This window comes from Kwoniella europaea, chromosome 1, assembly GCF_036810445.1.
Source record: "Kwoniella europaea PYCC6329 chromosome 1, complete sequence".
Lineage (NCBI taxonomy): Eukaryota > Fungi > Basidiomycota > Tremellomycetes > Tremellales > Cryptococcaceae > Kwoniella > Kwoniella europaea.
The window spans coordinates 4064562-4089180 of NC_089487.1; the positions used below are offsets into that span (position 1 = coordinate 4064562).

At 45.6% G+C, this 24619-nt stretch overlaps 10 protein-coding genes across 10 annotated transcripts; 6 read left to right on the top strand and 4 right to left on the bottom strand.

The window, feature by feature from the left end:
* Window positions 1–352: 352 nt before the first annotated feature.
* V865_001542 (uncharacterized protein) lies at window positions 353–1386 on the top strand (the record flags this gene model as incomplete). The annotated part of the gene is made up of 4 exons (XM_066225360.1): window positions 353–466; window positions 536–654; window positions 1112–1184; window positions 1255–1386. The coding sequence occupies 4 exons, from the start codon at window positions 353–355 to the stop codon at window positions 1384–1386; spliced, it is 438 nt and encodes a 145-aa protein (XP_066081457.1).
* A 246-nt stretch (window positions 1387–1632) lies between these two features.
* Window positions 1633–2309, bottom strand: V865_001543 (uncharacterized protein; the record flags this gene model as incomplete). The annotated part of the gene is made up of 3 exons (XM_066225361.1): window positions 1633–1738; window positions 1868–1953; window positions 2058–2309. The coding sequence occupies 3 exons, from the start codon at window positions 2307–2309 to the stop codon at window positions 1633–1635; spliced, it is 444 nt and encodes a 147-aa protein (XP_066081458.1).
* A 624-nt stretch (window positions 2310–2933) lies between these two features.
* V865_001544 (uncharacterized protein) lies at window positions 2934–3905 on the top strand (the record flags this gene model as incomplete). The annotated part of the gene is made up of 1 exon (XM_066225362.1): window positions 2934–3905. The coding sequence occupies one exon, from the start codon at window positions 2934–2936 to the stop codon at window positions 3903–3905; it is 972 nt and encodes a 323-aa protein (XP_066081459.1).
* Window positions 3906–4102: 197 nt separating this feature from the next.
* Window positions 4103–5921, bottom strand: V865_001545 (uncharacterized protein; the record flags this gene model as incomplete). Its single annotated transcript, XM_066225363.1, has 9 exons — window positions 4103–4246; window positions 4319–4373; window positions 4451–4556; window positions 4624–4778; window positions 4874–4964; window positions 5035–5140; window positions 5205–5329; window positions 5400–5680; window positions 5776–5921. 9 exons carry the CDS (start codon window positions 5919–5921, stop codon window positions 4103–4105), a joined length of 1209 nt encoding a protein of 402 aa, XP_066081460.1.
* Window positions 5922–6408: 487 nt separating this feature from the next.
* On the top strand, window positions 6409–10816 carry V865_001546 (uncharacterized protein; the record flags this gene model as incomplete). The annotated part of the gene is made up of 3 exons (XM_066225364.1): window positions 6409–7430; window positions 7486–8104; window positions 8165–10816. 3 exons carry the CDS (start codon window positions 6409–6411, stop codon window positions 10814–10816), a joined length of 4293 nt encoding a protein of 1430 aa, XP_066081461.1.
* A 515-nt stretch (window positions 10817–11331) lies between these two features.
* On the bottom strand, window positions 11332–13202 carry V865_001547 (methylthioribose-1-phosphate isomerase; the record flags this gene model as incomplete). The annotated part of the gene is made up of 7 exons (XM_066225365.1): window positions 11332–11408; window positions 11499–11671; window positions 11810–11913; window positions 12025–12122; window positions 12250–12400; window positions 12532–13000; window positions 13096–13202. The coding sequence occupies 7 exons, from the start codon at window positions 13200–13202 to the stop codon at window positions 11332–11334; spliced, it is 1179 nt and encodes a 392-aa protein (XP_066081462.1).
* Window positions 13203–13627: 425 nt separating this feature from the next.
* Window positions 13628–15019, top strand: V865_001548 (uncharacterized protein; the record flags this gene model as incomplete). Its single annotated transcript, XM_066225366.1, has 1 exon — window positions 13628–15019. One exon carries the CDS (start codon window positions 13628–13630, stop codon window positions 15017–15019), a length of 1392 nt encoding a protein of 463 aa, XP_066081463.1.
* A 981-nt stretch (window positions 15020–16000) lies between these two features.
* Window positions 16001–20607, top strand: V865_001549 (uncharacterized protein; the record flags this gene model as incomplete). The annotated part of the gene is made up of 4 exons (XM_066225367.1): window positions 16001–17212; window positions 17274–18017; window positions 18072–20150; window positions 20245–20607. The coding sequence occupies 4 exons, from the start codon at window positions 16001–16003 to the stop codon at window positions 20605–20607; spliced, it is 4398 nt and encodes a 1465-aa protein (XP_066081464.1).
* A 486-nt stretch (window positions 20608–21093) lies between these two features.
* Window positions 21094–21616, bottom strand: V865_001550 (uncharacterized protein; the record flags this gene model as incomplete). The annotated part of the gene is made up of 2 exons (XM_066225368.1): window positions 21094–21316; window positions 21387–21616. 2 exons carry the CDS (start codon window positions 21614–21616, stop codon window positions 21094–21096), a joined length of 453 nt encoding a protein of 150 aa, XP_066081465.1.
* Window positions 21617–21952: 336 nt separating this feature from the next.
* On the top strand, window positions 21953–24447 carry V865_001551 (uncharacterized protein; the record flags this gene model as incomplete). The annotated part of the gene is made up of 8 exons (XM_066225369.1): window positions 21953–21975; window positions 22060–22414; window positions 22491–22750; window positions 22876–23047; window positions 23133–23391; window positions 23553–23864; window positions 24036–24270; window positions 24339–24447. The coding sequence occupies 8 exons, from the start codon at window positions 21953–21955 to the stop codon at window positions 24445–24447; spliced, it is 1725 nt and encodes a 574-aa protein (XP_066081466.1).
* Between the last annotated feature and the right edge of the window lie 172 nt (window positions 24448–24619).

The following is a 24619-nucleotide window of genomic DNA, read 5'->3' on the forward strand; positions in this document are numbered from 1 at the left end:
AATGTCTTGTACGTGAACCACTTGTCACCAAGAAACCTCACTATCACGCCTTCTTCTGGCTTCCTGCTGACGGATAGAAGACACACAACTCAAACGCCTCGATTCCCCCACTTACAGCGACACGCTTGTGCAATGCGTTCCAGGCGAACTAGCAAAGCCTTCTTTCTCGGCTAAATAGGAGATTTGGATTGGCCAATGATGGTCATACATGGAGCCCTCAAAAACAGCGTCTAAAAGATACATATAAAGGCGCTCATGAACGGCAAGAGATGTGTTTTTGCTCACAACACTGACCCATCAACCATACTTTTCACCCCCCTAGTGCTTCACTCAGAACAGATTTCGACTCATAATGCCGCCTAAGCAAGAACCAGTATTCGAGCCTTGGTCTCTTTCTCCCTCCATGAATGCTAGCTCTACCTCAGGATCGACTCAATCAACAAGTACCAATACGGGTGGTGCCTCAGTAAGCTCTCAATTGACATATCACTCAAACGTGAAGGAAAGATTCTGATAGGTTTCGTGCGATGTTAAGAGCACTCAAAGTGGTAGGTCGTACGTTCCTTCTGGGGGATCTGAGACTCAGACTCAGACTCAACAAGGACCACAATCTCCTACCTCGACTTATGGCTGGCCAAGAGATACGGGAGGTCGGTAAGACCATCTAGGTCCCATCAGGATATGGTATTGCACCTGAGCTTAGAATCGATATTTGATGATTGATATGATCAGTACAGTATGAATGACCAGCTATAAAGGAGCAGTATGCAGAGAGTATAAGAAGTGATGTTGAGCTGTTGGGTGCATGTAAAATACACTATTGTCTAGACTCTCTGATATTTTTGGAGATCGCAGAGAAGGACTGTAATACTCTGTGAATCCTTTGTGTTGAACCATCTCACCACTTCCTTTCATCGCAAGACCAAGACTCAAGAAGGCCTCTTGGTGTAAGGAAACACTCCGCGGACATGAAGCCTGCACATCGGACTTCCATCAATGACAGTGCATAGGTCATAGAATGGGCGATACAATACTTTTCCACCCATCCTTGCCTTCTGCCCTCCTTCTACTCAACATCACAAAGCTTGTTAAGCTAATCATTATTCAGCAGGATGAGCGAGCAATCAAGCAATAGAACCAGCACTACTTCCTCATATAATGGTGCATCAGGGGGCACATCAAGTGTAAGTCTGAAATACCCTTAAACGCGGGCCCACCGCCGTCAGCAGCTGATTTATCTTGAATGGGTAACAGGACACTGGCGCCTCACAGACAACTACTAATACGGGAGATGAGAGTACCAAAAGTGATGGATTGCCTGAAGATTGGGAGGAACTCCGAAGGGACAAGATTAAACTTGAGGCCGCCAACGATGGGATAACTTGATAACTTGCAGTGTTAGGCCGATAAAATTATCGTTTGACCTAGGTGTATTGCGTACACGAGCATACGGGGCTTCATATACAGATTCTTAGCAATGACAGAGGAACAAAGATCAAGCCGATGCATTATTATTCTTTATAACTGATGTTGTTGCAGTATTACCTTATTCCACATAGTCCGTATGCCATACACTGTACTAACACCCTGGGGTTGGTCCAAGCAGTCTCCCGCGGTCAAAGTTTGAGTGACTTAACATGTGTCTGGCTCGTTATCACCCGGTACCAAATTCAACCTAGGTCCATAAGCTCTTTGTTCAGGTAGAGGGAATCCTTCAGAATCCCAAACGATGAATCGGCTATACCAGTCACACGCACACGTCAGTTTGGGTAATACAGCCTAAATCAATAGTAAAAAAGAAGGTGGTTCGGACTTTGTAGTGATCTGAAACAAATATATGGATTGTGGTGTCGGAACAGAAACTCACAAGCTAGCTTTAGGCTTCCAACATCTAGCAGGCGCGAAATAGAAATCGTAATGATCATAAACTTCATTCTGGAATACGAAGTTTAGCTGCAAATGTACGTGAAGCCGAACGTCAGCGGGATGGCCATATATCATTTATCACCCGAAGTCAACTCCCCGAGAAGAAGGTATTGAAACGATGCTGTACTTACCAAAAGATCATCACCACCATTATATTCCTCCACCCAAGCTAAGGTATATTTTCCCGAATCACTTCCTTCCCAACTGATCGAGATACTCTCTCCACCTACGAGTTGATCAGGCCATGAGGAGTTGAAATGGACGTCGGATTGACGTTTCTCGAGACTCTCATATTTCGATCGGGAGATCTGAGCGGATGGGAGGGCTTGGACGAGTTTCAAGAAGAGGAGAATGGATGAGATGATTGGTAGTGTGAAGAACATATTGATTGATTGTCAACAAAAGGTCGAGCTGGAGTAGAGTTGACTGTGAGATGGAAGAGAATCGATTAGTCTGTCAAGTGATCAGGGATGTAAGATTATATATTTGTTCTCTGGTTAGTCTATAAGATCTCGCTCCATGTCAAAAACAGAAACACGACCGAAAGGCGATGTCAGTCAGTTAGCTCCCTACATTGTACACTGCACACTGCACACCGCCCTCTTCCTCTCATGCCTGAGAAAGAGAGTCTAGGTCCGCACAAATATTCCTCCTATATCCTCTGGCATGACATCCATGAGCACAGCCTCTGATCATAGACTAAAAGAGCGTTTGGTCCGTTCTGAATCGCTTTGATCAACTGACTTTTATGTTATATGTACGACGTCATTCTTCGGACAAAGCCGCTCTCGCCGATCAGCTTCCAGGTCACGTGATACGTCCTGGTTTCTTTGTTTTCGAGAATGAGACCAGTTGTTATAGGTAGTAAGCAAACAGATGATCAAGCTGAGATGATTTATCAATCGACAATGACGACAGCCATGTCTTCTCACAGGTCAACAAGAATATAACACCCCTAGATCCAGCGCTTCGGACAAGGGCGGAGCAGGCTAAAGAAATCAGCGGAGATGGGCAATGGGAATATCGAAGATATTATTTGGGTATCCAATCCATGGGATCATACTCGAGAACTCAAGCATATTCCGTCAGATCCCAAAGCAGAACCGGGTCGATCGACTTCCTCATCTGATACAGGACATGATCAAGAGATATTAGATTATAATAATGGCTTGATCCTAATTAACGATTTTCTCTCGCCTGAAGATTATCAAGTCTTGCTGAATAAAATTAAAGATGAATTTCGTACAATGGAAGAAAGCAAGTCCAAGTCTCTCCCGACTGATGAAACGGAGTTGGAACGACCTATAAGCCAATCTAAACCCAAGCCCAAAGCCAAATTACGTAGATTAGCGATTCACTATGGACCCAAATACGATTACAGCACGAACCACGCTTCACCCAATCCCACTCCTGTTCCAAATTACATCCAAGATCTAATAGAGATGATTAAACCTTATTTGAATGGATTAGAAATTAATCAAGCTACGTTGCAATATTATCCACCTGGATCTGGCATACCCCCACACATAGATACGCATTCATGTTTTGAGAAAGAGATTTTGTCTTTTTCTTTGGGAGCGAGGGTCAATATGGGTTTTCAGAAAGGTGATGAAGCGACTGCTATGAAGATGTTCGCTCCTAGACGATGTGTTGGCGGATCAATCTCGACCGCAACTCCGGGTACGCTCCCATCAGAAATCTCGATTAATGGAAATCAACCACCAACACCTACGCTTACACCTAAACCCTTAGCACAATCAACATATCATGAGATTCCCCTTCAACCCAATAGTCTATGTATAATGTCCAACGAAATTCGATATGCCTGGACGCACGGTATACGCTCTAGAGCGACCGACGATAATGTGAAAAGAGAAGATAGGTATAGTATAACATTTAGGAAAGTTGACTTTGAGGGTGTATGTCGATGTGACTATGGAGTTTGGTGTGATTCTCAGCAAGATAAGAATAAAGAATGAGGAATGAGAAATACGAAAGACAGAAGAACAGTTTTTGGGCTATAGATATCATAGTAGGATATTATTCGCTTTCTCCATGATTGAACTCGTAAATGATCATATATTGTTGTTGTAACTTCAATCTATACTAGATATACATACATTTGATAGTGATGATGATGTATTATGATGACAGAACAGTGGTGTTCGCAACTCCCCTAATCTTCACCCACACGTTTGACTACGTTAATTGGCTTCATACCCGGTACACCAGGTTGACCGATCTTAGGGGGTAGTACCAATACCCTTGTATTCCTTCGCCAGAACTGCACGATCGTTGAGGCTAATGATGAGGGATTATCCTAATAGGTGGAACATTAAGTAATCAAGCCACTGAGATCCGTTTCACATCGAGAAACCGCAGAAAATCTCACCTCATGCAAATAATGTCCGGTATCAGGCATGACTTCGAGTTGGAATTTTCCTTGCCTATGAATCCATTCCATCATTAGCAGCTGTCATGAACAATGAGACGCGCAGGATTAGCTGACAATACAGGCACTTACATCTGTCCGACCATCAGTTCCTTATCTAACCTTTCTTGTCCAGCTAATACCAATAACCTCGCGCACTTGGCTTCGAGGAATCTCTTACTTAGACCTAAATACCATTCTAAGCGTATCAAAACCATGAGACATCAGCTTGACCTGAAAAATATGAGAGATACAGGCACGCTTACGCTCCCAGTAGGGTTCCGTAGCCAGTAGATCAGTTCTCCAGATCTGTTTCTCCCCTCCTCCTCCACCATTATTGGAGTTACTGGGATCAGGAATTAGGAATGATGGTACGGATACTCTTGCTGCTTCTGTATCTCTGAGTGTATTCGATGTTAGACTAATTCAACTTGATCAGCTTATCATGCTTAGGCATCTCTCCCAGACCAAAGCAGCTGATTGGAGGCCATGGTGAGAGGAAGAGTGTCTACTAACTGCCAATGGATCGCATCTATCACCGACCTGAATTGGGTAGGACGCTGGGATAAGATGGATCTCATCAATGGTAAAGCCTCAATTGCTGTGCCTATTTCGGTACATAGTATGTGATCAATCATCATCATCCTTGTCGATCTTTGAAGACAAAGAGAGCTCACCTTCAACAACGTCTAACACTATCACACCAGGTATCGCATACCCTTTCTTTTGTAGTGTAGGTGCGGAAGATAAGATTGGCGCTGCGCCCATCGAATGTCCTAACAGCTGTATGAGACCAACCTGTAAGCTGATACACTCGGTTTGACGTTCCAAACCATGGTCAGCTTACTATCAAAGATGGCGATTCTTTCGCATCAGGGAAAATATGCTGTATCAGTCCAAGGAAATCGTTCTGTAATGTAGGCAAAGATAGATCTTGCTCTGAAGAGGATGGACCGGCAGTACTGGTCTTGCCTATTTGGACATAATCAGGTTAGTTCAGACTAATCTACTTGGTAAGTTGATACGGATAGTTCATATTCACCATGATTTCTACAATCGAAAGCGAGCACACCCAATTCTCCATTACTGCTCTCCCTAACATGTTTAGCCAACGCTGCAAAGCTCAATCCCGATGCTCCTGCTCCATGATGACATATAAGATAGCTGCCCTTCCCCTTTCCATTGCTCGCATTAGGTGGAGTGAGATATACTCTGAATGTCGTGGAGGAAGAGGAAGGAGTGACCTCTAATGCTTGTTGGAAGAAGGACGAAGCGGATAAAGGAGTGAGATCTGTTGAACCGTATTTCGTAGGAGGTGGTAGACTACACACAAAGTCAGCTACGTAGATGGGCTCCAAATGACACATGGCAGCTTGAAATGAGGATAGCTCAGTCTAGGTAGAGCGGCTGATACCCACGCTGCGTGCAGATCACCTAACCCATCTTCTTCTTCTTCATCCTGCAATTCCTCTTGGCCCTCTTGGTCCTGTTCTGCCCATGGTGCTCTTGTTCGAGGTAGCTGGGGTAGCTTGTTGGCCATTGCTTTCCTGAAAGCATCTGACATTGTGATATGCTGCGCTAGTGGCCTTGAGTACTGATCTTGATAATGCTTGTGATGACTTGATGGTATATAGACTGCTTGTCAATATATAACTTATGATTGTGGATACTCGTCCCTCTGAGTGCTTTCGGCTTTTTGCGAACCGGGTCTGTGCGTAAGGTTGAGTGAGATGAGATGCACGGAGATGTGATGAATGTCCGTTGTTCCGATTGTTTGTGATGTTTTATGACGGTATGACGGTATGCGCATTGGAGGTGATGTTCTCGGTAAGAGCTCAAGTGAATATTATCATGTTATCTGTCATTGCAATCTTCAATCCTCTTGTTATCACTCTGCCATAGACAACATCCACTAAGTAGAGTATCTTGTAACCATAGTAGTATCAACGGAGTCGTTTGTCACAACTCTTCAGCTGGACATCCGGTCATAAACTGTCATCTTCATCGATTCCTCCAATTCGCATCGATGATATAGAAATACCATCTGCACGATGTCACATCCAGCTCGTCTACTCTTACGAGCCCCACCTCACCTACCTTTCATACAAGGTTATCCCGGCATCCCAGCCTCCCCTAATCGCAAAGCAGCAGGTGTCCATGGATCCCTAGAACTGCGGGTCGGATCCATCCCTGTAAAAGCCAAATGGGTCAGAGTCGAAATACGCAAATATGAATCCCTCCCACCTGGATTTCCCAATACTGGTGGATCATCCTCTGAACCGGTATGGGAACATATTGGAGAAATAAACACATTGTGGAAACCAAGTGACGAGAGTAAAGAAACTGAACAGATCGAAACGGCAGATTTCAAGTTCTTCTTACCTCTTCCTGAAAATATACCACCTTCTGTCGAATTACCAAGATCTACTGGAATAAGATACGAATTAGTCGCTGCTTTATGCTATAAACAAAAATCAGGTCTATTCAAGAAAGAGTCATACCCTATATTGAAAATATCTGAACCGTTGATAATCATCAAACATGATCTTCATTCATCCTGGCCACTATATAATATACCCGATTCGAAGACTATCAAAGCATCGAATGATCAATTGATATTGAATGTCTCAAGACCCAATACAGCTTTTAGCTCAGGAGATAGAATACAGTTCTCAGCATCGTTGAAATCAACCAAATCGCAACCTTTCAAATTGAAGGGATTCGAATGTACGATATATGAATTAATCACTGCTATACCTATCCCACCAGATCCCCAGGGAACGAAAGGAAAGAAAAGGAAATCGTTACAAAACCCTATAACCAAATCAAGACCTATATCAACTGTCAAAGCAGCAGTAGATGAAAGGATAGGTTTAGGTGGTGAGAAATCAGCAAAGATCGAAATGTTGGTGGATAGAGTGTTGGTAACGGTTAAAAATGCTAGAACGTTGAGAGTAGAATATGCCCTAGAAGTCAAAGCTGTAATGGAAGGTATAAGGGATAAGATTGAAATCAATGGGATTTTGTATACGGTCGGTGTCTTTGATAGGAATACTGCTGAACAGGCTACTGGGTGAGTGGTTTTCACGGAGTTTCGATTGAATATTTATCCTAATGAAGTGTCATAGGGATATAGGTCGAGTGGACTTCCTATGCCCCGACATTCCCCAACCCTCACCTCCTCCTCCTCCCATTGATTCAACCCCTTTCGCAGGTCCTCAACCTGACTTACCCCCTAATGCTCGATTCAGCGGTAATTCTCTCTCGCCCGGTCCTGGTTATTTCCCACCTCAGCGTCCCACTGCCGGATCATACAATCAACAGCAGCAGCAACAGCCAATACAAGGCTTCGACCCCAGACAACCATATCAACGACATGCATCTAGTAATAGTGCCAGTACATTCACCACGACGAACACCCACACTAACGACTTTCGTATTACGCCTACACCGACTCAGAATAGATCATATGCTACTATGCCTACTTCACCTGGTCAACGAAGGCCCGAGGTAATGTTCCCAACTGCCCAACCACGACCTAGGAGTACTACACCTACTTCACCCACTCTCGATTCTGCAAGTGGACATGAGAGATACGTGCAGAGTGACGCGGGGCATGACACCTCCAGCAATAGATATTCCACAGCGACTATGGCTACATTTGGTAGATGGGATAAAGGTTTGAAGAATGCTATGAGACCGGAACAGGAGAGTGATCGAGCTGCGACCAGTCTAGCTTCTAAAAACGTAAGTAATGGACACAATTTGATTTGGTCCTATCGGTGAGCTGACCTGTACGTGTTACAGAACGCCATCACACCTACTACACCTACCGTACCTTCCCCATCAACTAGTCAATCCTCCCCTATGCCAGCGGTACCTTCCCGCCCCACCTCGGCTCGTCCACCAGTCCCTCCGAGCTCCTTCTATCTTTCTTCAGAACAGGAAAAGACCTTACAGAGAGAACGGTACGAGGCTGCTCGAAATGCCGCTGGTCTGCCTATTTCCTCTCAAACGACTAAAAAGGACGAAGAAGAAATACCTGAAATACCACCACCAGAATACGCACCTCCTGTACCTGCTCAACCGAAAAGACAGTATACAGCACCTTCCAGACCGGTATCAGAATATACGAGTTTGAATGGGTCATCTGTGAATTCCAGTCCGAAAACTACCAGTTCCCCTAGATTGACTTCGCCCTCACCTGCTACAAGGCCTAGTTCAGGATCGAACAGGATGGGATCACCTCCTCCACCGTCTATCGCTGAACAGACGGGGCTTCTAAGTGCCGCTGAAGAAAAAGAAATACAGAGAAAGAGATACGAAGAAGCTACTTCAAGAGTTGCCGAGACCAATACTCCTCCACCTAAAGCGGGACCTTCAAAAATTGACATGGTCAAAGCCAATTCATCTTCTTCGCCAAATAGACAATCCAGTATAATACAGGCATTGAAAACTTCTCCACCTCTATTTCCACGAAAATCTTCTCAGGGTAGTACATCGGATGGACCTATGCCATATAATGCGATCTACCCACCTGATCGTACTAGCTCGAAGGCTGATGGTAGTACCCCAGTGGGCCTGGGTATATCAGCAAATGGGATGAGCGAGAAGGAACAGATGAAAAGGTATTACGAAGCTCAAGAAGCTGTCTCACAGAATCAGAATCACTCGAATCCGAGTTCACCTAGTAAATTGATCAATGTGGGAAGCAGTAGTGTCTTATCTAGAAAATCTGGTGGTGGCAGTGTAGGTTCGATTAGTGTGAGCGAGCAAGGTCAGAGAACAGGACAGGGTGGTCCGATAGATGAAAAAGAACAGATGAGGAGATATTATGAAGCTCAAGATAGAGTTGCCTCTGCTTCTGGCTCTGGACAATCAACAGCTAAACCCTACAAAGTGACCAATCTCCACAATCAGAATAGGGATTTATCGAGACCTTCTTCCCCATCTGATAGTAAGCCACCAACCAGTGCTTTAGATGAGAAAGAGCAGATGAAAAGGTACTATGAGGCGCAAGATCGAGTAGCGGCTGCTGCAAGAGGAGAAAATAGTGCTGGCCCAAGTACGAGTACTTTACAGAAAGCTAAGCAAGATACCTTACCTTCTACCTCGGCTATAGATGAGAAGGAACAGATGAGAAGATACTACGAAGCGCAGGAAAAAGTTGCCGCTAGGACTGGATCTCCTCCACCTGTTGGTCCATCGGGATATACTCGACAGACTACGCAGACTCCTTCACCCACAAAACCGAAGACTTATACCGCTGTACCCACTCCGATCGATGAGAAGGAGCAGATGAGAAGGTACTACGAAGCTCAAGATAGGGTGGCCGCAGCATCCAGAGGGGAAAGTAGTGGGGCTGGTATGCAGCAATCACCTCCTAGATCCACCCATCAGGGTAGTCATGCAGCTTCGCCTACTAGGCCTAAGACATCATCGGCTGCACCTTCTGCTGTTGATGAGAAGGAGCAGATGCGGAGGTACTACGAAGCCCAAGATAGAGTTGCTAGGGCCTCTCAATCGCCAGGGATAGGATCTTCCAGTAACAATCGAATATCTGATACGCCTACTGCATCTCCTACGAAAACTCGAGCGACCTCCACGATTCCTACCGCCCTGAATGAGAAGGAACAGATGCGAAGGTACTATGAAGCCCAGGATAGGGTCGCAAGGGCTAGTTCAGGATCGCCTCAACCTGGTCCATCGCGGCCTGCAGCCGCAACTGGATCGATGGTCCCGTCTTCTAGCTCAGGAGGGGTCAGTGCGTCAGATGAGAAAGAACAGATGAAGAGGTATTATGAAGCTATGGATAGGGTTAATCGAGCTTCAGATACGAATGGATCGTCCTCACGGGCCCGTCAGAGCACCGCTTCGCCCCCACCTCCACCTGTCTTAGCTTCTCCTGTTGAGTCTCCTCCTTCTTTCGATGACGCACCATCGTCTTTTGCTGGGCCTTCATTCAATAATGCTGGAAGTGCCGGTGCGAGTGGAAGTGGAAGTGGAAGTGGAAGTGGTCACCCTTCAGCGGAACAAGAGAAAGAAATGATGAAGAAGAGGTACGAACAGGCTACATCTGCTGTACAGCGATATAATTCGCCTTCTCCACCACCACCTGAAGCTTCTTCCCTCTCAACAGCAGCGACAAATCCCTTTAGAAGGAGTTTGACGAATCAACCTAGGACAAGTCTTGGATTAGCTTCCGAACAAATCATCAGTAATAAGAACAGCGCAGCCCCATCTCAAGTTCCAAAAGGCGATGATCGTGGGTACTTCGATAACAATGACACCTCCTCGCCTGCGACCTCACCACCCTCTTCACCTTTCTTAGCTAGAGATCCGACGATCAAAGCTGGTAAAGCTAGGGCTATCGACAGCTCAACAACGTCCAATGCGCCTCCACCACCTTTACCTGCTAGACCACCTAGAGAGTATGTCGAGTTGTTATCGCCTGTCTAGGGCGAGTGGTAGGTTTATCTTGTTAGAAGGAGTATCTGTTAGACAGTTGTGAGGGATGAATGGTAATCGAGTCGCAGTTTCTTGTCGGATGTAAATTCGACAAGGGGAATGTAGGATTTATCTTGTCATTTTTTCTTTTGTTTTGCAATTATGGATGACTTCGTTAATTCATTATTTGATTTGCTCTGTCTGCTATTCTGTACTACAATGTCAGTGTGTTCACGTGAATTCCGATTAAGATTTATATAATATATATATTTATGTATAATGCTTGGTTTGATAATGCTTTTAATGAATTGTCGACGATCACTGTTCACACAATTATCAAACAAACCGAATGAATGTGTTCCGGTATCGTAGTTATGAGAATGTCCATATGTATCTATCGACTTAATGATATTCCTCTAAGCAGAGGGACCCTTCCTAAAGTATGATAATGACATCTCTGTGAACTGAAGGAATTTCTACTACGGTTCAAGTATTCAATTTACTTCTCTGCGATGAACTTATTCTGTCTAACAGATGGAAGAAACATCTATACTCTTTTCATCGTCTTTCCTCTCCGCGACTCCTTTCTCAGTCACCACGCAACCTATAGTGAAACATCAGTACACTATATAACGCCATTTACTGTTATTCGTAGAGAGGGGTTGTAGTTGGGTATAACAAATGATGAACTCACTTATCAACTCTGCAGGAGTAACATCAAAAGAAGGATTATAAACCCTTTGCCATGGTTTATCACCTTCACCTACACCTTCAGGTGTGATTCTCACAACGCTCAATTTACCCGTTCCGGTGTTGAGGCCTCTTACTTGGGTAGCTTCGATTGAAGGTCTTTGTTCGATGTGAATCCTGCAAAGGGCGTAAAGCGCAATATATCTGATCAGCTCCGATACCTCAAGTGAAAGGGAAATGAACATTGTAAGAAGAACTTCCAAAATGGCTAAAAATGGAATACAGCTAATCTAGATTCAGTGCGAATCTACTCACTCTTTTCCTGTCTCCAGGGATAAATCGATAGTAGTTACTGGAGCAATGACCATAAATGGTATATTGTGTCTTTGAGCTAGGACTGCAGCTTGGTATGTACCGATCTAAGTAAGCAAGTTGCACAACAAAAAAGATAAATTAGCTTCTGACTTTACAGAATGCGATTGTTAGGGTTTGGATATATCCTAAGATGTGTCACGTATGACTTTACTCACCTTATTGGCTGTATCACCGTTTTTGACGACTCTATCAGCACCGACAATCACTCCGTCGATATCTTCATGTTGGAATAACGATCCGAGCATGGTATCACCTAAAGACGCATGGGAAAGGAAATGATCAGCCCAGTTGCCCAGTAAGCCCTTGATCGGATCCATGCTTTTTCAGTTCATGTGTAGAAGTTATAAGAATCGGATAGGTTATGACAAGACAACACTTACAAATCATACAAGAGGGAATCTGTAAAGTGGTCAACTCCAAACTTGTCAATCTTGATCCCTGATGGTATGGTGTCGTCTGAGCGTAGTAGGCAGTATCTAATTGGTCGTGCTCGTATAAAGCTGTGATTACTCCTATAGCAGTACCGTAGCCCTATCATAAGAAAGAGATTGTATTAGCGTATTATTCAATATACAGATATCGTCCGATTTTTCTTGATCCCGACGAGCTGCGTATTATTACTGATCACTGCAACAAATTGATTCTCTCTCGAGTACACTCACGGAAGTAGCCAAACTACCAGTATTACAAACCGTCACCACTTTCAACTTATCCTTCTTTCCCCCTCTTTTGGCGAATAACCAATCGGCACCTAATTTACCCATTCGCATATTCCTTTCCAAATCCTCTTCATGTACATCTTGACAGATCTCTCGTACTTTATCTATCACACTTTCTTTCGTATCTTTCTCGGTGCTGGTGGTGTTGAGATACTGTCGAATACGGTTCATAGCTTCACTTAGGTTTACTGCTGTAGGTCTAGATGACTGAAGATAATCGCATTTCTCCTTTACCCACTTTACTGCATCTGCCGTGGAGGAGAAGTTATCGGTGAGGGAGGTGGAGGAAAGAGATGATTTGAGGGAAAGGGCTGCTAGGGATGCGATGGCGGGAGCACCTCGGATTTTCATAGATTTGATAGCTTCGAATGCTTCTTCGGGGGTTGATATGGGGATCCAAACGACTGAGTGACTACGATTCAGAAGGCGCGAATATCAGCTATACCATTGCGAATATGACCATCATAGCTGGTATGTGAGAGTCATGATAGAAAAACAAATACTCACGGGAGTAATAGTTGATCAACAATTTCAACTTGACCTGACTTGTCAATTCGGATCGAAGTCATCATGTCTGGTAAAGGTTTTTTACCCGAGGGAGCTTGGGCGACCATCTTGCTTAATAAGTGTTCTCTATGAGAATGGCAGAGGGGGACGACAGTGCGACGTTAGATAAGCTGGGAGTCACAGTGAGAGAGATGTATGATGGCGAAGAGAACAAAAGAACACAAGATTGCGTGAGCACGTTTGAATTTTCGAGTGTTCTTGTTTTTGCAAAAATAACTGGTACGATCAGGCACCGAGGTTGGGGAACGCAAAAAGCTAATCACCATTAGAAGTATATTGTAATACCTGTCAAAATGGATTACAAAGAACACTTATCATCCTGCTCTCTCAATGTGGGGCCCCGTGTAACAGCAGTCCTCCATTCTCGATGTTCGATGCAGGTCAAGAAAAGAGGAAGATTACGAGGGATCACAAGAATGCATTCGTCTGTTGCAGATGATTACATGGAGACTTGCACATTGAAACGCTATCGATGCCCCCTAAACTCCTAGCCTGCGGGTCCAACGCAGCTTCCCATCTATCAATCAACCATCCAGATGATGTCTTCACCCTTACACCGACAGTATACCATCCTTCTCTACCTCTCATTCCAGATACGTCCACGATACTTGACCTAGTATCGACCTCTGCTCATTCACTATCACTCATCTCTACGCCTGGATCTGGAGGTGATGTTCGACCTAGGAACATCCTTCTTGGAGCTGGCACAAATACTTTCGGTCAGCTGGGTCCTAGGTGTGCGTTATGGGACGACATCAAGCCTGAAGCAAGGTGGAAACCGCTCAATTTGCTAAACTCTGCTGGAGTAGAAGGAGATTGGGAACCTGTGAAGATTGCCTCTACATGGACAACGAGCTTTGTGGTGTATCAGCGGATCAATGATAAGCCACAAGATCAAAGCGAATTATCCTCAATATCAAAAGCAGATACAGGCTCTTCTCAAATAAAGGAAGACGATGTGGAACAGATAGTACTGTCATGCGGATCAAACGACTTTGGTGAACTTGGATCTATCACCAATTTGCCCCTTACTTTAGATGCTCCAGCTGAAATACCCATATCTCAAGCTTCTAGAAGACCTACGATAGTGGAAGTAGGATTGAGGAGGGGAGGAAAAGTGGAAATGATCAAAGGTGGTCAAAGACACGTCATCGTGGTTATATCTGGTAGAAATGGTGAACAGAGAGTAATGGGATGGGGTGCAAGTAGGAAAGGTGAATTGGATGCTGCAACGCTTTCCAGTAATCTTACCAATGACAGCAACTCTTCGACTTCCAGTAAAGCAAAGGGAAAGGGTAAAGGTAAAGCCATATCTCGACCGACTACTTTACCGCCTACAAAGATTGATTTGAAGATACCACCAGGAGAGCGAATAGTAGATGTTTCTCTAGGAGCATCGCATACTCTGGCATTACTTTCCAATGGAGATGTGTTAGGCTGGGGAAGTAATGTGAAAGGACAGATTACCGATGTACATCTCCTTAAAGACGTAAAGTGTATAGCGGCGACGTGGAATGGATCGTATTTCCTTACTAGATCGAATCAACTTTTCTCTCAGGGATCAAATACTCATTCACAATTACTTCGAGGACCCGATGCTGACAAAGAAAGAGGGGAAGTAAACATACCGCATGGATGGGGAGTGGACAGAATCGTAGCTGGATCAGAACATCTTCTGGTGCATATGAAGTCTCAAGAAATGGAAGAACAAGGGGAAGGCTTATGGACGGGAGGTTGGAACGAACATGGTAATCTTGCCTTGGGAGATCAAGAGGACCGAGCACACTTGACAAGGGTTGGAATTGAGGGAAGGATCAGGGGTCTGTGGGGTGGGTGTGCGAGTACGTGGGTATGGGTGGGATGATTGGATATGAACTGCTAAATCGGTGGGCCTGAATGGCAAAAAAGTGTACGACATTACGATGGCATCGTATAATATCCCAAGTCAAGTGCAGCTGTGACGATCTTGGATGTCAACCCAAATCCACCTCTCGCGCTGTGTGTAAGATACTTACAAACAGCGCACGGACTCTCGGAAGCTCGGACGCACTGCTCCCACCTTCAGGAACAAAAAGGAGAAGAAAACAACCCATGGAAACAGCAACAATAGGCAATAGAAATCATTCACCAAACAACCCATCGACATCCATATCCATTCAACAAAAAGCATCCTCGTCACCATCACTCATCATATGGTTTCAAGCTCAATAGCATTCGCGACCGCAGACATACAACAGACACCTGGTCGAGATCACACAGCTCTTCATACAAGCATCAAAATGCATGTCAACTCGAATAGTCGATATAAGATGCGAAGCAACTCTAGATCATCTCACCCATCAATCGCACACACCAAACACGCCTTTTCCTCCTACCCTGCAAGCTTTGTCCAGTGCCGATACAGTCACACTCTGCAACGTACATCCTTCTCATCAATACACATCTATATCCACCTGTTTATATACTTTCCTCCAAGACGCACAGTTGAGGAGGAAAGTCGTTCAACTGGTCGCTGATCAAGTGCGATAGAGAAATTTGGTTTTTGCCGCCTTTGGCATCTCCGACTGTTACGGCTCATCTACCATATCAACCTAAACACGAGGCTGAGACGTCTCTTAGACGCTTCAGGAGCGATCTTTTGGATATCATCTGGGTTGTCGACTTCAGTAGGTCAGTATACAGTCAAGTCGCTGAATTCACAATGTTTTGAAAAAGCTATGTCTTTGCCGCTGATGAACAACGTCGTTCTTTACAACAGCTCATCCCATCAACAACCCCATAATTCAACTTCCCATCTCATCAACTATTCATTCACAATTCACAAGATCTAGGTTACTCATAAACAATGAGTGCTCCACGTACCGTCCCGCCTGCCCCTGCTCATGCACCCGTACCATTACCGAACCCTCAAAATGCTCCAACCCAGAAGAAATACTCTGAAGGAAGTATGTATGAAGATCTGTCGCCGGAGGATGTAGAAGCTTGGCATAGACGGTATGCGGAATTCAAGGAATGGAGAAAAGCAATACCAAATAAGGCTTTGGTGGAATTAGGAGCCGGAACAGGATCATCGATGAGTTTAGGTAAAGGTGTTGGAGTGGGTTCAGCCGATTGGAGCTGGTCTGAACCTTCGGATAACGGTACGATACCTTCGACAATCGTTGAAAGAGCTTGGGAAACAGCTAGAGCGAGAAGTAATATGGGTCCTCAAGCTGAACCCCCCGCTCCTTCTCCTCCCAAATCAGGCATATCCAAAAGATCGTCAAGAAGAAATATGAACTTGCAAGCTAGGGTGGATACGCTACATGGAGCTGAAACTCCACCTTCTCAACCGGCTTCGAGAGCTACGACTATCAGACCGCCCCTATCTCAGAAACCTGTCCCATCACCTAATATCGCCAACAACCAGAAAACCGATAAATCACTCAAAACACCTACGATAGAAATCCAACCTCCCTCAAGTAAAACTCCAAATCAAGTACCTCTTCCATCTTCCAAGCCCGCTCAATCCCACGCACAGCCTTCAACTTCATCTCGAAAATCTGCTTCATCCGCTAAATCCACTCGACCACCACCTACACCCCTCCTTGCTCAACCACCCAGTCTGGATACGATTGTCAACCCCTCCTCCGAAGCGAGAATTATGTCCCGTTCGCCATCGACAAGGGGTTCACTCGTACCCGGAGAGCAAATTATTCCTTCCCCTACACCTTCGACCAAATATGCAGAAAGAGAAGCATATATCGCTTCTGCGCTCTCATTACCCCTTGATATGCTGGCCGAAACTGATGGACCACCACGAACAGATTCCAGCTCGCCATTCACCACTGGTAGATTGGATTCCCTGTTGGGTAAAGGGAAAAGTGCAAGTAGGACGAAAGGAAGTCAAAGATCTGTTGGAAGTAGTACTACCCTTCCTTCTGTAAGAAGCGACAATGTAGCGGAAAGGAAAGCTAGTGTACATGATTTAACGAGAAGTAAGAATGCATCGGCTGTACCGACTAGAAGCAGAGCCAGTGAACGAAATTCGGCGGATCATAGGGAGCATCATTATGAGGTGAGTCATACAATCTCAAGAAAATCGGGTCGTTTAGCTGATCATGATCTGTTTTGGACAGGGTTCAAATCATCTACCCGTACCCGGTGCCCCCACGAACAGATCCAGAGCACCGTCTGATGCTACAGTTGTCCGAGCGGCCAACCAGCCTCTCCCACCTTCGGGTCAAAGTCAGTCTCAAGCTTCCACCAAAGCTCCGGCTACAACTCATGCTCCAGCTTCGCGCTCTGCTCCACCACCTACGCAGCCCGCCGCCTCACAAGCGACTATCATCCGAGCTTCTCGTGAACCTTTGCCCCTGTCGGTCCCCAATGCCGCCACTCATGCTGAGATTATCAAAGTACCTACTTCCGTAAAGACCGTCGTAGCGTCGTCTGGTCCTGCCACCAAGGCTTCTCCCACCGAAGCCATTGTGAGTAGAGCGAGGAATATCGGGCTACCTCCTACCACAGGTCGCACAGGGACTGTAAGATCGTCCGTATCAACGGTAAAAACAGGGGTAGAATCACAGGAACTACCACTCTCCCCTCGCAATGTACCTCTACCGCCTGCCGGTCTCACTGCTGCTTCCACGGCGGTGTCGAAGAAAGAAGCCGCTCCCACGCATCGCCAACAGATGCCGCTTCCTCGTCCGGCTCTTACACCTCAGCCATCGTTTGATGGCCTGACAAAAGCCACCTCGCTCGGTCGGAAACATCGAGATCCGTCTTTGGGCGATCTCACAGCGCATTTTGAACCGAGTATGTACCCTCTCCCGCCGAGTGGAGCTACCTTGTTCTCCAGTCCCGAACAGGTTGGTAATTCGGTAAGTCCGTCCCTCCACCACCCGTGCACTTTCTGCGCTGATCAGTACTCCCAGCCTTCAAAACCAAGCGAAGAGCATGCAGTAGCCTTCTCGACTGTCGAGTACATCCCTCCCAAATCGCTCAAGTCTACTACGCAAGCGTCTACTCCGGCAGTGCAACCGACCGTTCAATCGCGATCTGTCAAGTCCGTGCTACAGACTTCTGGTAGTCGAGCTGCATCAATACCACTCCCACCATCTTCCGCAGCATTGTCGGCTAGGTCGACGCCAAAAGCGACCCCTTCTGCACCTGCTCCTAGCACCGCGTCACCTCCTGCCCCTCCCCCGCCACCAGTCACGTCTCCTGTCGAGCCTGCCCACGCGCCAGCTACCATCCGGAACTCGGCAGCACAAGAGGACGTATCCCGTCCGGTATCAAATCGCTTGTCGAACCCACCGATCGAACCTCCTCACCTTACGCAAACCTCAACCGAGTCTCGGAGCCCAACTCATACCCATCCTCATATTCATTTCTCACCTGGACAAGTATCGCAATCTCTTAGATCGGAAGATGATCACGTATCTTTCGAAGTGCCTTCTGGCTCGCGAGGTAGACTTAGAGTTACCCTAAAATGGCTCAGAGAAGGTGGAAGATCAGATAGAGGATCTCCTCGGACCGGAAGACTGAGTGTAGTCGAGGAAGATGCTCCACCTCCTTTACCTCCCAAGACTACTAGTCTGATGAGTAGGGTGATGGGAAAATCTAGCTCAAGTCAGAGAGAAAGACCTCGATCGGATAATCCGCCGCCTTCTACTCATCGAACTTCACGTACTGAAGATCACCGACATCCTATTCCTCAGGATGAACGACCTGAACTTTTACCTCCTCCACCAAAAAGAGATGATGTGAAATCGCCTTCGTCCGATGATCAATATCCACCGGACCAACAAGCTCAACAACAGCATCATCCTGCGGGCCCCGCACCATATTACAACCCTTACTATTCTGGTGCTACTCTACCTGCGTACGCTGCTGCCATGCCTCAGGTGTACAACATGTTATCACCACCTATGGCATACCCTCAACCTGGTTTACCCGCGTGGGGAGGACCTACGGGACAGTACAGACCTGCTCAGCGTGGTATGATGGCTCAACATCCGCCACCTATTGATCCTGCTTCTCCAGCTAGAGAAAGCGTTGATCCTCCGTCTGATATGGATCCTCCTCCACAACCTCAGACTCAACCTCAGCCTACTCAGCAACCATATCAGGGATATCCACCTCAGATGATGGGTTACCCCCCTCAACAAGGGTACTGGAACGGTATGACTAGACCTTCCATCTGGCAAAGAATGTTTCGAAGACCTTCTCAAGGTCAAGATGGAGGACAAGGAGAGGACAACATAGGACCTGACGATAGCGTCACGATACGTAATTGGAGGAAGGGAGTTCAACCTGGTGGAAGAGCTCCAACGATGTTACCTAATGTTACTCCTCAAGGGGGTGTTCCTACCGTCGTTCCTCCCCGACCTACTTTGGCTAATACTGCTTATCCCGGTACGGGAATGGGAATGGGAATGATGGGTACCCCAAGTGGACCTGGAACGACATTGTATAATGCTCGAGGGGGATATCCGATGGCCCGATCTCCAAGAGAGAGGGGAAGAGGCAGGGAAGGTACACCGAGTGTATGGGAAAAACTGCTGTATCGCCGTCAAACTGAAGAAGCGGTTTATAGAACACCTCCCAGGAAGAATCGAAGAGACTTACCTGATCCTGCCCCTTCATCTTCTCATTTGGGTGCAAGAAAGAATATCTTCAATAGATCAAGATCTAGAGAAGTGACCAAAATTAGACCGAGGTATGAGGATGATACCATTAGGGGAAGAAGGAATAAAGATGATAAGTATGTCATTAGACAGAAGGAAAAGGATGAAAGAAGAAGACAGAGGTCACTTAGGAGAGATCAACGAGCGACTGCTCAGCAGACTCAGAGACAGGGACCAGGACAAGGATTAAGGAGAGAACAGTTTTTGTATGCTGATGAGAGGGATAGACCAGGTGATCTGGGTTTGGCTCCGGCAAGAGGAAGGTCGGGGACGTTGGTTAGAGAGTGGGTTGGGAAATTTGGGAGAGGAAGGAATGGACAACAGGTGAGTGTACATGTCAGTCTGTATCCGGATGATTCGTATCCTCAAGAATTTCGATTTTATCCAGTACTGATGATACACGATGGCATCCTTACAGTTCCCAAATTCTGAATCTCAAGTTAGGAATTATCAACCGAGATTATGGAAAGATCGATTAACATTCAACAATCGACGTACCCCAGGTCAAGTCGAAAGGACGCAAACTCGGACTAACGATCGAGGACAAAGAACGACTCTCCGAAGGACACTGAGGACTACGGAGAGGGTCAATCCTGTTACTGGAACGGGAGGGAATGCATTAGGATTGGGGGGATTGGGATTGGGGATTGGTAGTTCCCAAAGACAAGATAGGTCTCGAGGAAGGGTCGAAGGTACGGGTTTGGGGATGAGAGGGATGATCGGGAGATTGAATATGAATAGGAGGGATGGAGCTGCTACCAACAGAGGAAGGAGGATGTGAAAAATTACTGGATCGAGTTGGAGGTTATCGTGCTTTTCTGGCAAATGTGAGAAGACTTGTTATATCACTATCAACCGGATCACATATACTATCATAACAATATTGAACATGTTATAACATATCGTAAAATGACATCGGAAATCCATGATTTTCTGAAACTTTGTGTGGATGTGGAATATGTGTAGGTATATAGATTGCTAGGTATTGCTGTTGAAGGTATATACGATGTATCGGACTGTAAATATGTTGCACGATGTGAAACGCCGTACAGGGACTGAATATAATCGCTCCAATGAGATGATAGAAATTCTGCTTGTAGGTAGAGATGTCCATCGTTGATATCCATCAAAGCTGAGTTGGTTTATCCGGTTCGAGGAATCCAAATTTATATTCGATGGGTCGACCATTGATTCTTTATCGCTTGACGAGTCGGGTAATCATTTCCATCTCAAATGCCCATATTGATATCCATCGTTCATTCCACTGTCACGTATTTTGATTATTCCTAATTTGAGCAATGACGACCCCAACGACCATCCCACCATCATGACTTAGACTACCCAAGAGATCGAACTTATCCCGATGTTCCTTCTGAGTAGGATATAGTACCAGCGATCCATTGGAAGAATGGTTGATTTGAAGATCTTTCCATGTGATTGGATTTAGATGAGGGGAAAGTGATTTGTAGGCTGCTTCCTTAAGTGCCCAGCTGAAATGGTTGTAAACCGTCAGTAGGCTCAGATACGTTCTGATCTAAGGGAGATTTTCTTGTCACTCACCGACATGATAAGAATCTTAGTTGTTTATCTAACAATTCATCTGACTCCTCTTTGGTAGTATCATTGTGGTTCGCTGTACTTGGACTGCCCTTTGCGATGGTCAGATTCGTGAATAGCTCGTACTCCTTGGTCGTACATATTCTCTTGGCCAATTTGGTTGGATCCCTCTTGAGTAACAATGATTTGAATCGGGTTAATGAAAGGATATCGATGCCTATACCAGCTATCATTGGTGTTGGTGCCGGTCGGTGTGGGCAGTGCTTTCATACACCTTGGTTCTTGTCACTTATGAGCTGCTGAAGTCGAGGTGTATAATGAGATAGCCCTACGCGTGTGGATGATGAGATGGGATGGCGATGAGATGAGATATTCAGGGTAAATGTGCGCTCCGGACGCGTAACTTACAACCTCGATCGATTGAACTTGACCATGATCACCAAAAATCAAAACTCATCCTACATGCCCATTCCATCTCTGACTCATTGGTGTTAAGGTATTCTACAGCACAAGAACATCGACCCGGAAACCAACTTATAGAAATCTTGAATCTTGTATAATCGAACAACATGGACGACGAAGATAACGATTAGTAAATATCCCTTTCTATCTCTCATGAAAACTGCAGGATCTATACCTACCTACCTATACTAACCTGGTTCATTGACGTTCGTAGCGAGATCGAAAGACAAAAGACAATCTTACAAAACCGACTTTTACTCGATTCACTAGGCCTGGATCCTAATGGATCAGCCAAGATCCCTTTTGCCCGTTCAACCGCATCTCCAAAGCCCAAACCAGCCAGTAAGAAACGTAAAGCTCCTCCTACTTCGAATGCCGATGAAGGTCCGCGAAGGAGGTCAGGGAGGTTGGCAGGGTTGGAAGCTGATAGTGAGACGTTGAAAGTTAAACTGGAGGATGAAGCTAAAGAAAGAGAGGTATTGAGAGTTATCAGTAGGAAAGAGAGAGAGAAGACCATGGATGTGGGTAAGATGATTGAGGATCCTGAAGAAGGTGAGGTGAAAGGACTGGTGAGTTTGAGGCTTTATCATATTAGCAAACGGTGAATCGATAGTAATGGCTAAAGCGTCATGTTTGCTCTGGTAGGAAGATTACCTCCAACGTATCTCATTGTCCTCTAACCCACGACGATATCCGAAAGAATCTGATTCACCGAAAGACGCATATGCCGATTCCGACCCCAATACCGTATCTACCGAAGTGGCACGACTGAGATCTGCATTTAAGAATATGGAGTTGAAAGCGAATGCCAAAGTGACGGAGGACAGGGTGTTCAGTATGGTGGTTCACCCTGAGAAGAAGAAGACGCTGGTTTTTGTTGGTGATAAATCCGGACAATTGGGAATGTGAGTGGTTTTACGAAGTCCGCTTATATATTATATGGTAGACTCAACGATCGGGAAACTATATGGAGAATTGTATTCATATGATAAGAAAGATAAAGCTGATCCATTGCCCCTTTTTGGTTTAGTTGGGACGCTCTAGGTCCACCCGATGAAATCGTAAAATCGGATGATGATACGACTGGTGTCAAGCAAGAACAGCAGGAAGACGAATCGTACGAGGGAAGAGTATGGAGGATACAGGCTCATGCTAGGAGTGCTATCACTGCTATGAAAGTGAACCCAGTAAACGGTACAGGAGTGAGCGTCTTTGCCATTTCCCCGTGGACTGTTTCCTACTCATCATGATCTTTGGAGGTATCGCTAACTCTTGTCCCTTGAATAGCTCTTCACGTCGTCATACGACTGTTCTCTCCGTCACCTCGATTTCGCGACCCTAAAGTCCACTGAACTATTTGCATTCCAAGATGAAAATACCCTAGTGACGCATTTTGACCTTCTGCCCAATGGTGAAGAAGCGTGGATCACCGATCGGTACGGTGGATTGACGCATTGCGATTTCAGAGAAGGAAAACATGAGAGGAGGAGGTTCGTAGTTCAGGATGAAGGGAGGGCGGCTAAGCTGGGTGGGATCAGTGTGAATCGTAAGTTACGATCTAGGTGCTTTGGGCAAAATGGAGAGGAGCTGATGCTAAAATCATCTCCGCCTCTATCAATTTTCTCTTGCTGTTCGATCTATCACTTCATCCGAAACTTTGGTAATATCCAATATGTCATCTTTCTCGACGTCATAAAATGACCACAGCCCTCATGCCCCACCTTATCGTAACAGCAGGAAACGACCAACACCTCCGTCTATGGGACGTCCGATCCCTATCATCCATCAACCCTACGTCCATTCCGACACCACCGCCTTCTGCTAAAACCGAAGGGGAGAGTGCAGATACGCACCTAACGGGTGAAACGCCTTATGAAGAAGTATCAAAGTATATGCACTCGAAAAAAGGTCAAGGGTTGTTGAGAGCAAGTTGGCAGCATGGTAAATCTTGTAGTTCGGCTTATTGGGATCCGTGGGGTAGGAGGGTATTGACTACTAGTTATGACGATAAGTTGAGAGGTGAGTGACCGGTCTCTTTCTCTATAACGCAGCATCGTCATTATTTCGATTGTTCAATATCGAGATCATCCCATATTTAGAGATAATCAGTCAACGCGATATATCGTCTATCTTCTTCTCATTTTACCGTTTTAACCGGGTCATTGCTGATCGATCATATCGAACATACAGTATGGTCACTCCAACCTTCTTCACTTCTACTTCCTACCCCCCTCTCTCCATCACATTTCCAACCTTCCAAGCAGATTCCTCATAATTGTCAGACAGGAAGATGGTTGACTATCCTTCGTGCGCAATGGTCTCTGAACATGGATTATATACCCTACTTCACCGTGGGTAATATGAAGAGAAGCTTGGACGTGGTTGCTGCGAACGGAGAGAAGATCGCCCAACTGTGGAATGATGTGTGAGCAGAATTTCAAATCTTCTTATACGTTCACTCTAGTATACTGATGCTAATTGGCCATACCGTAGCGTGACTGCTGTACCAGCTGTTACGGCTTCACATCCAACGATAGTAGATCATGTGGTGGGTGGGAATACGAGTGGTAGAGTACAATTATGGGGAGCGGGATCAGCTTGATTTGATATGATCTGATGGGTCCGTCCTTGTCGTCGAAGGTTTAGGGTCCTTGCTCGAGAATATTTTTTGTATGTTTAGTATCTATAACATTTTTATGCACACCTATGTCCAAGTCCATTATGAAGGCGATGGAGATGAAGATGGTATGATTTGTGAGAGCTAACATCTACTG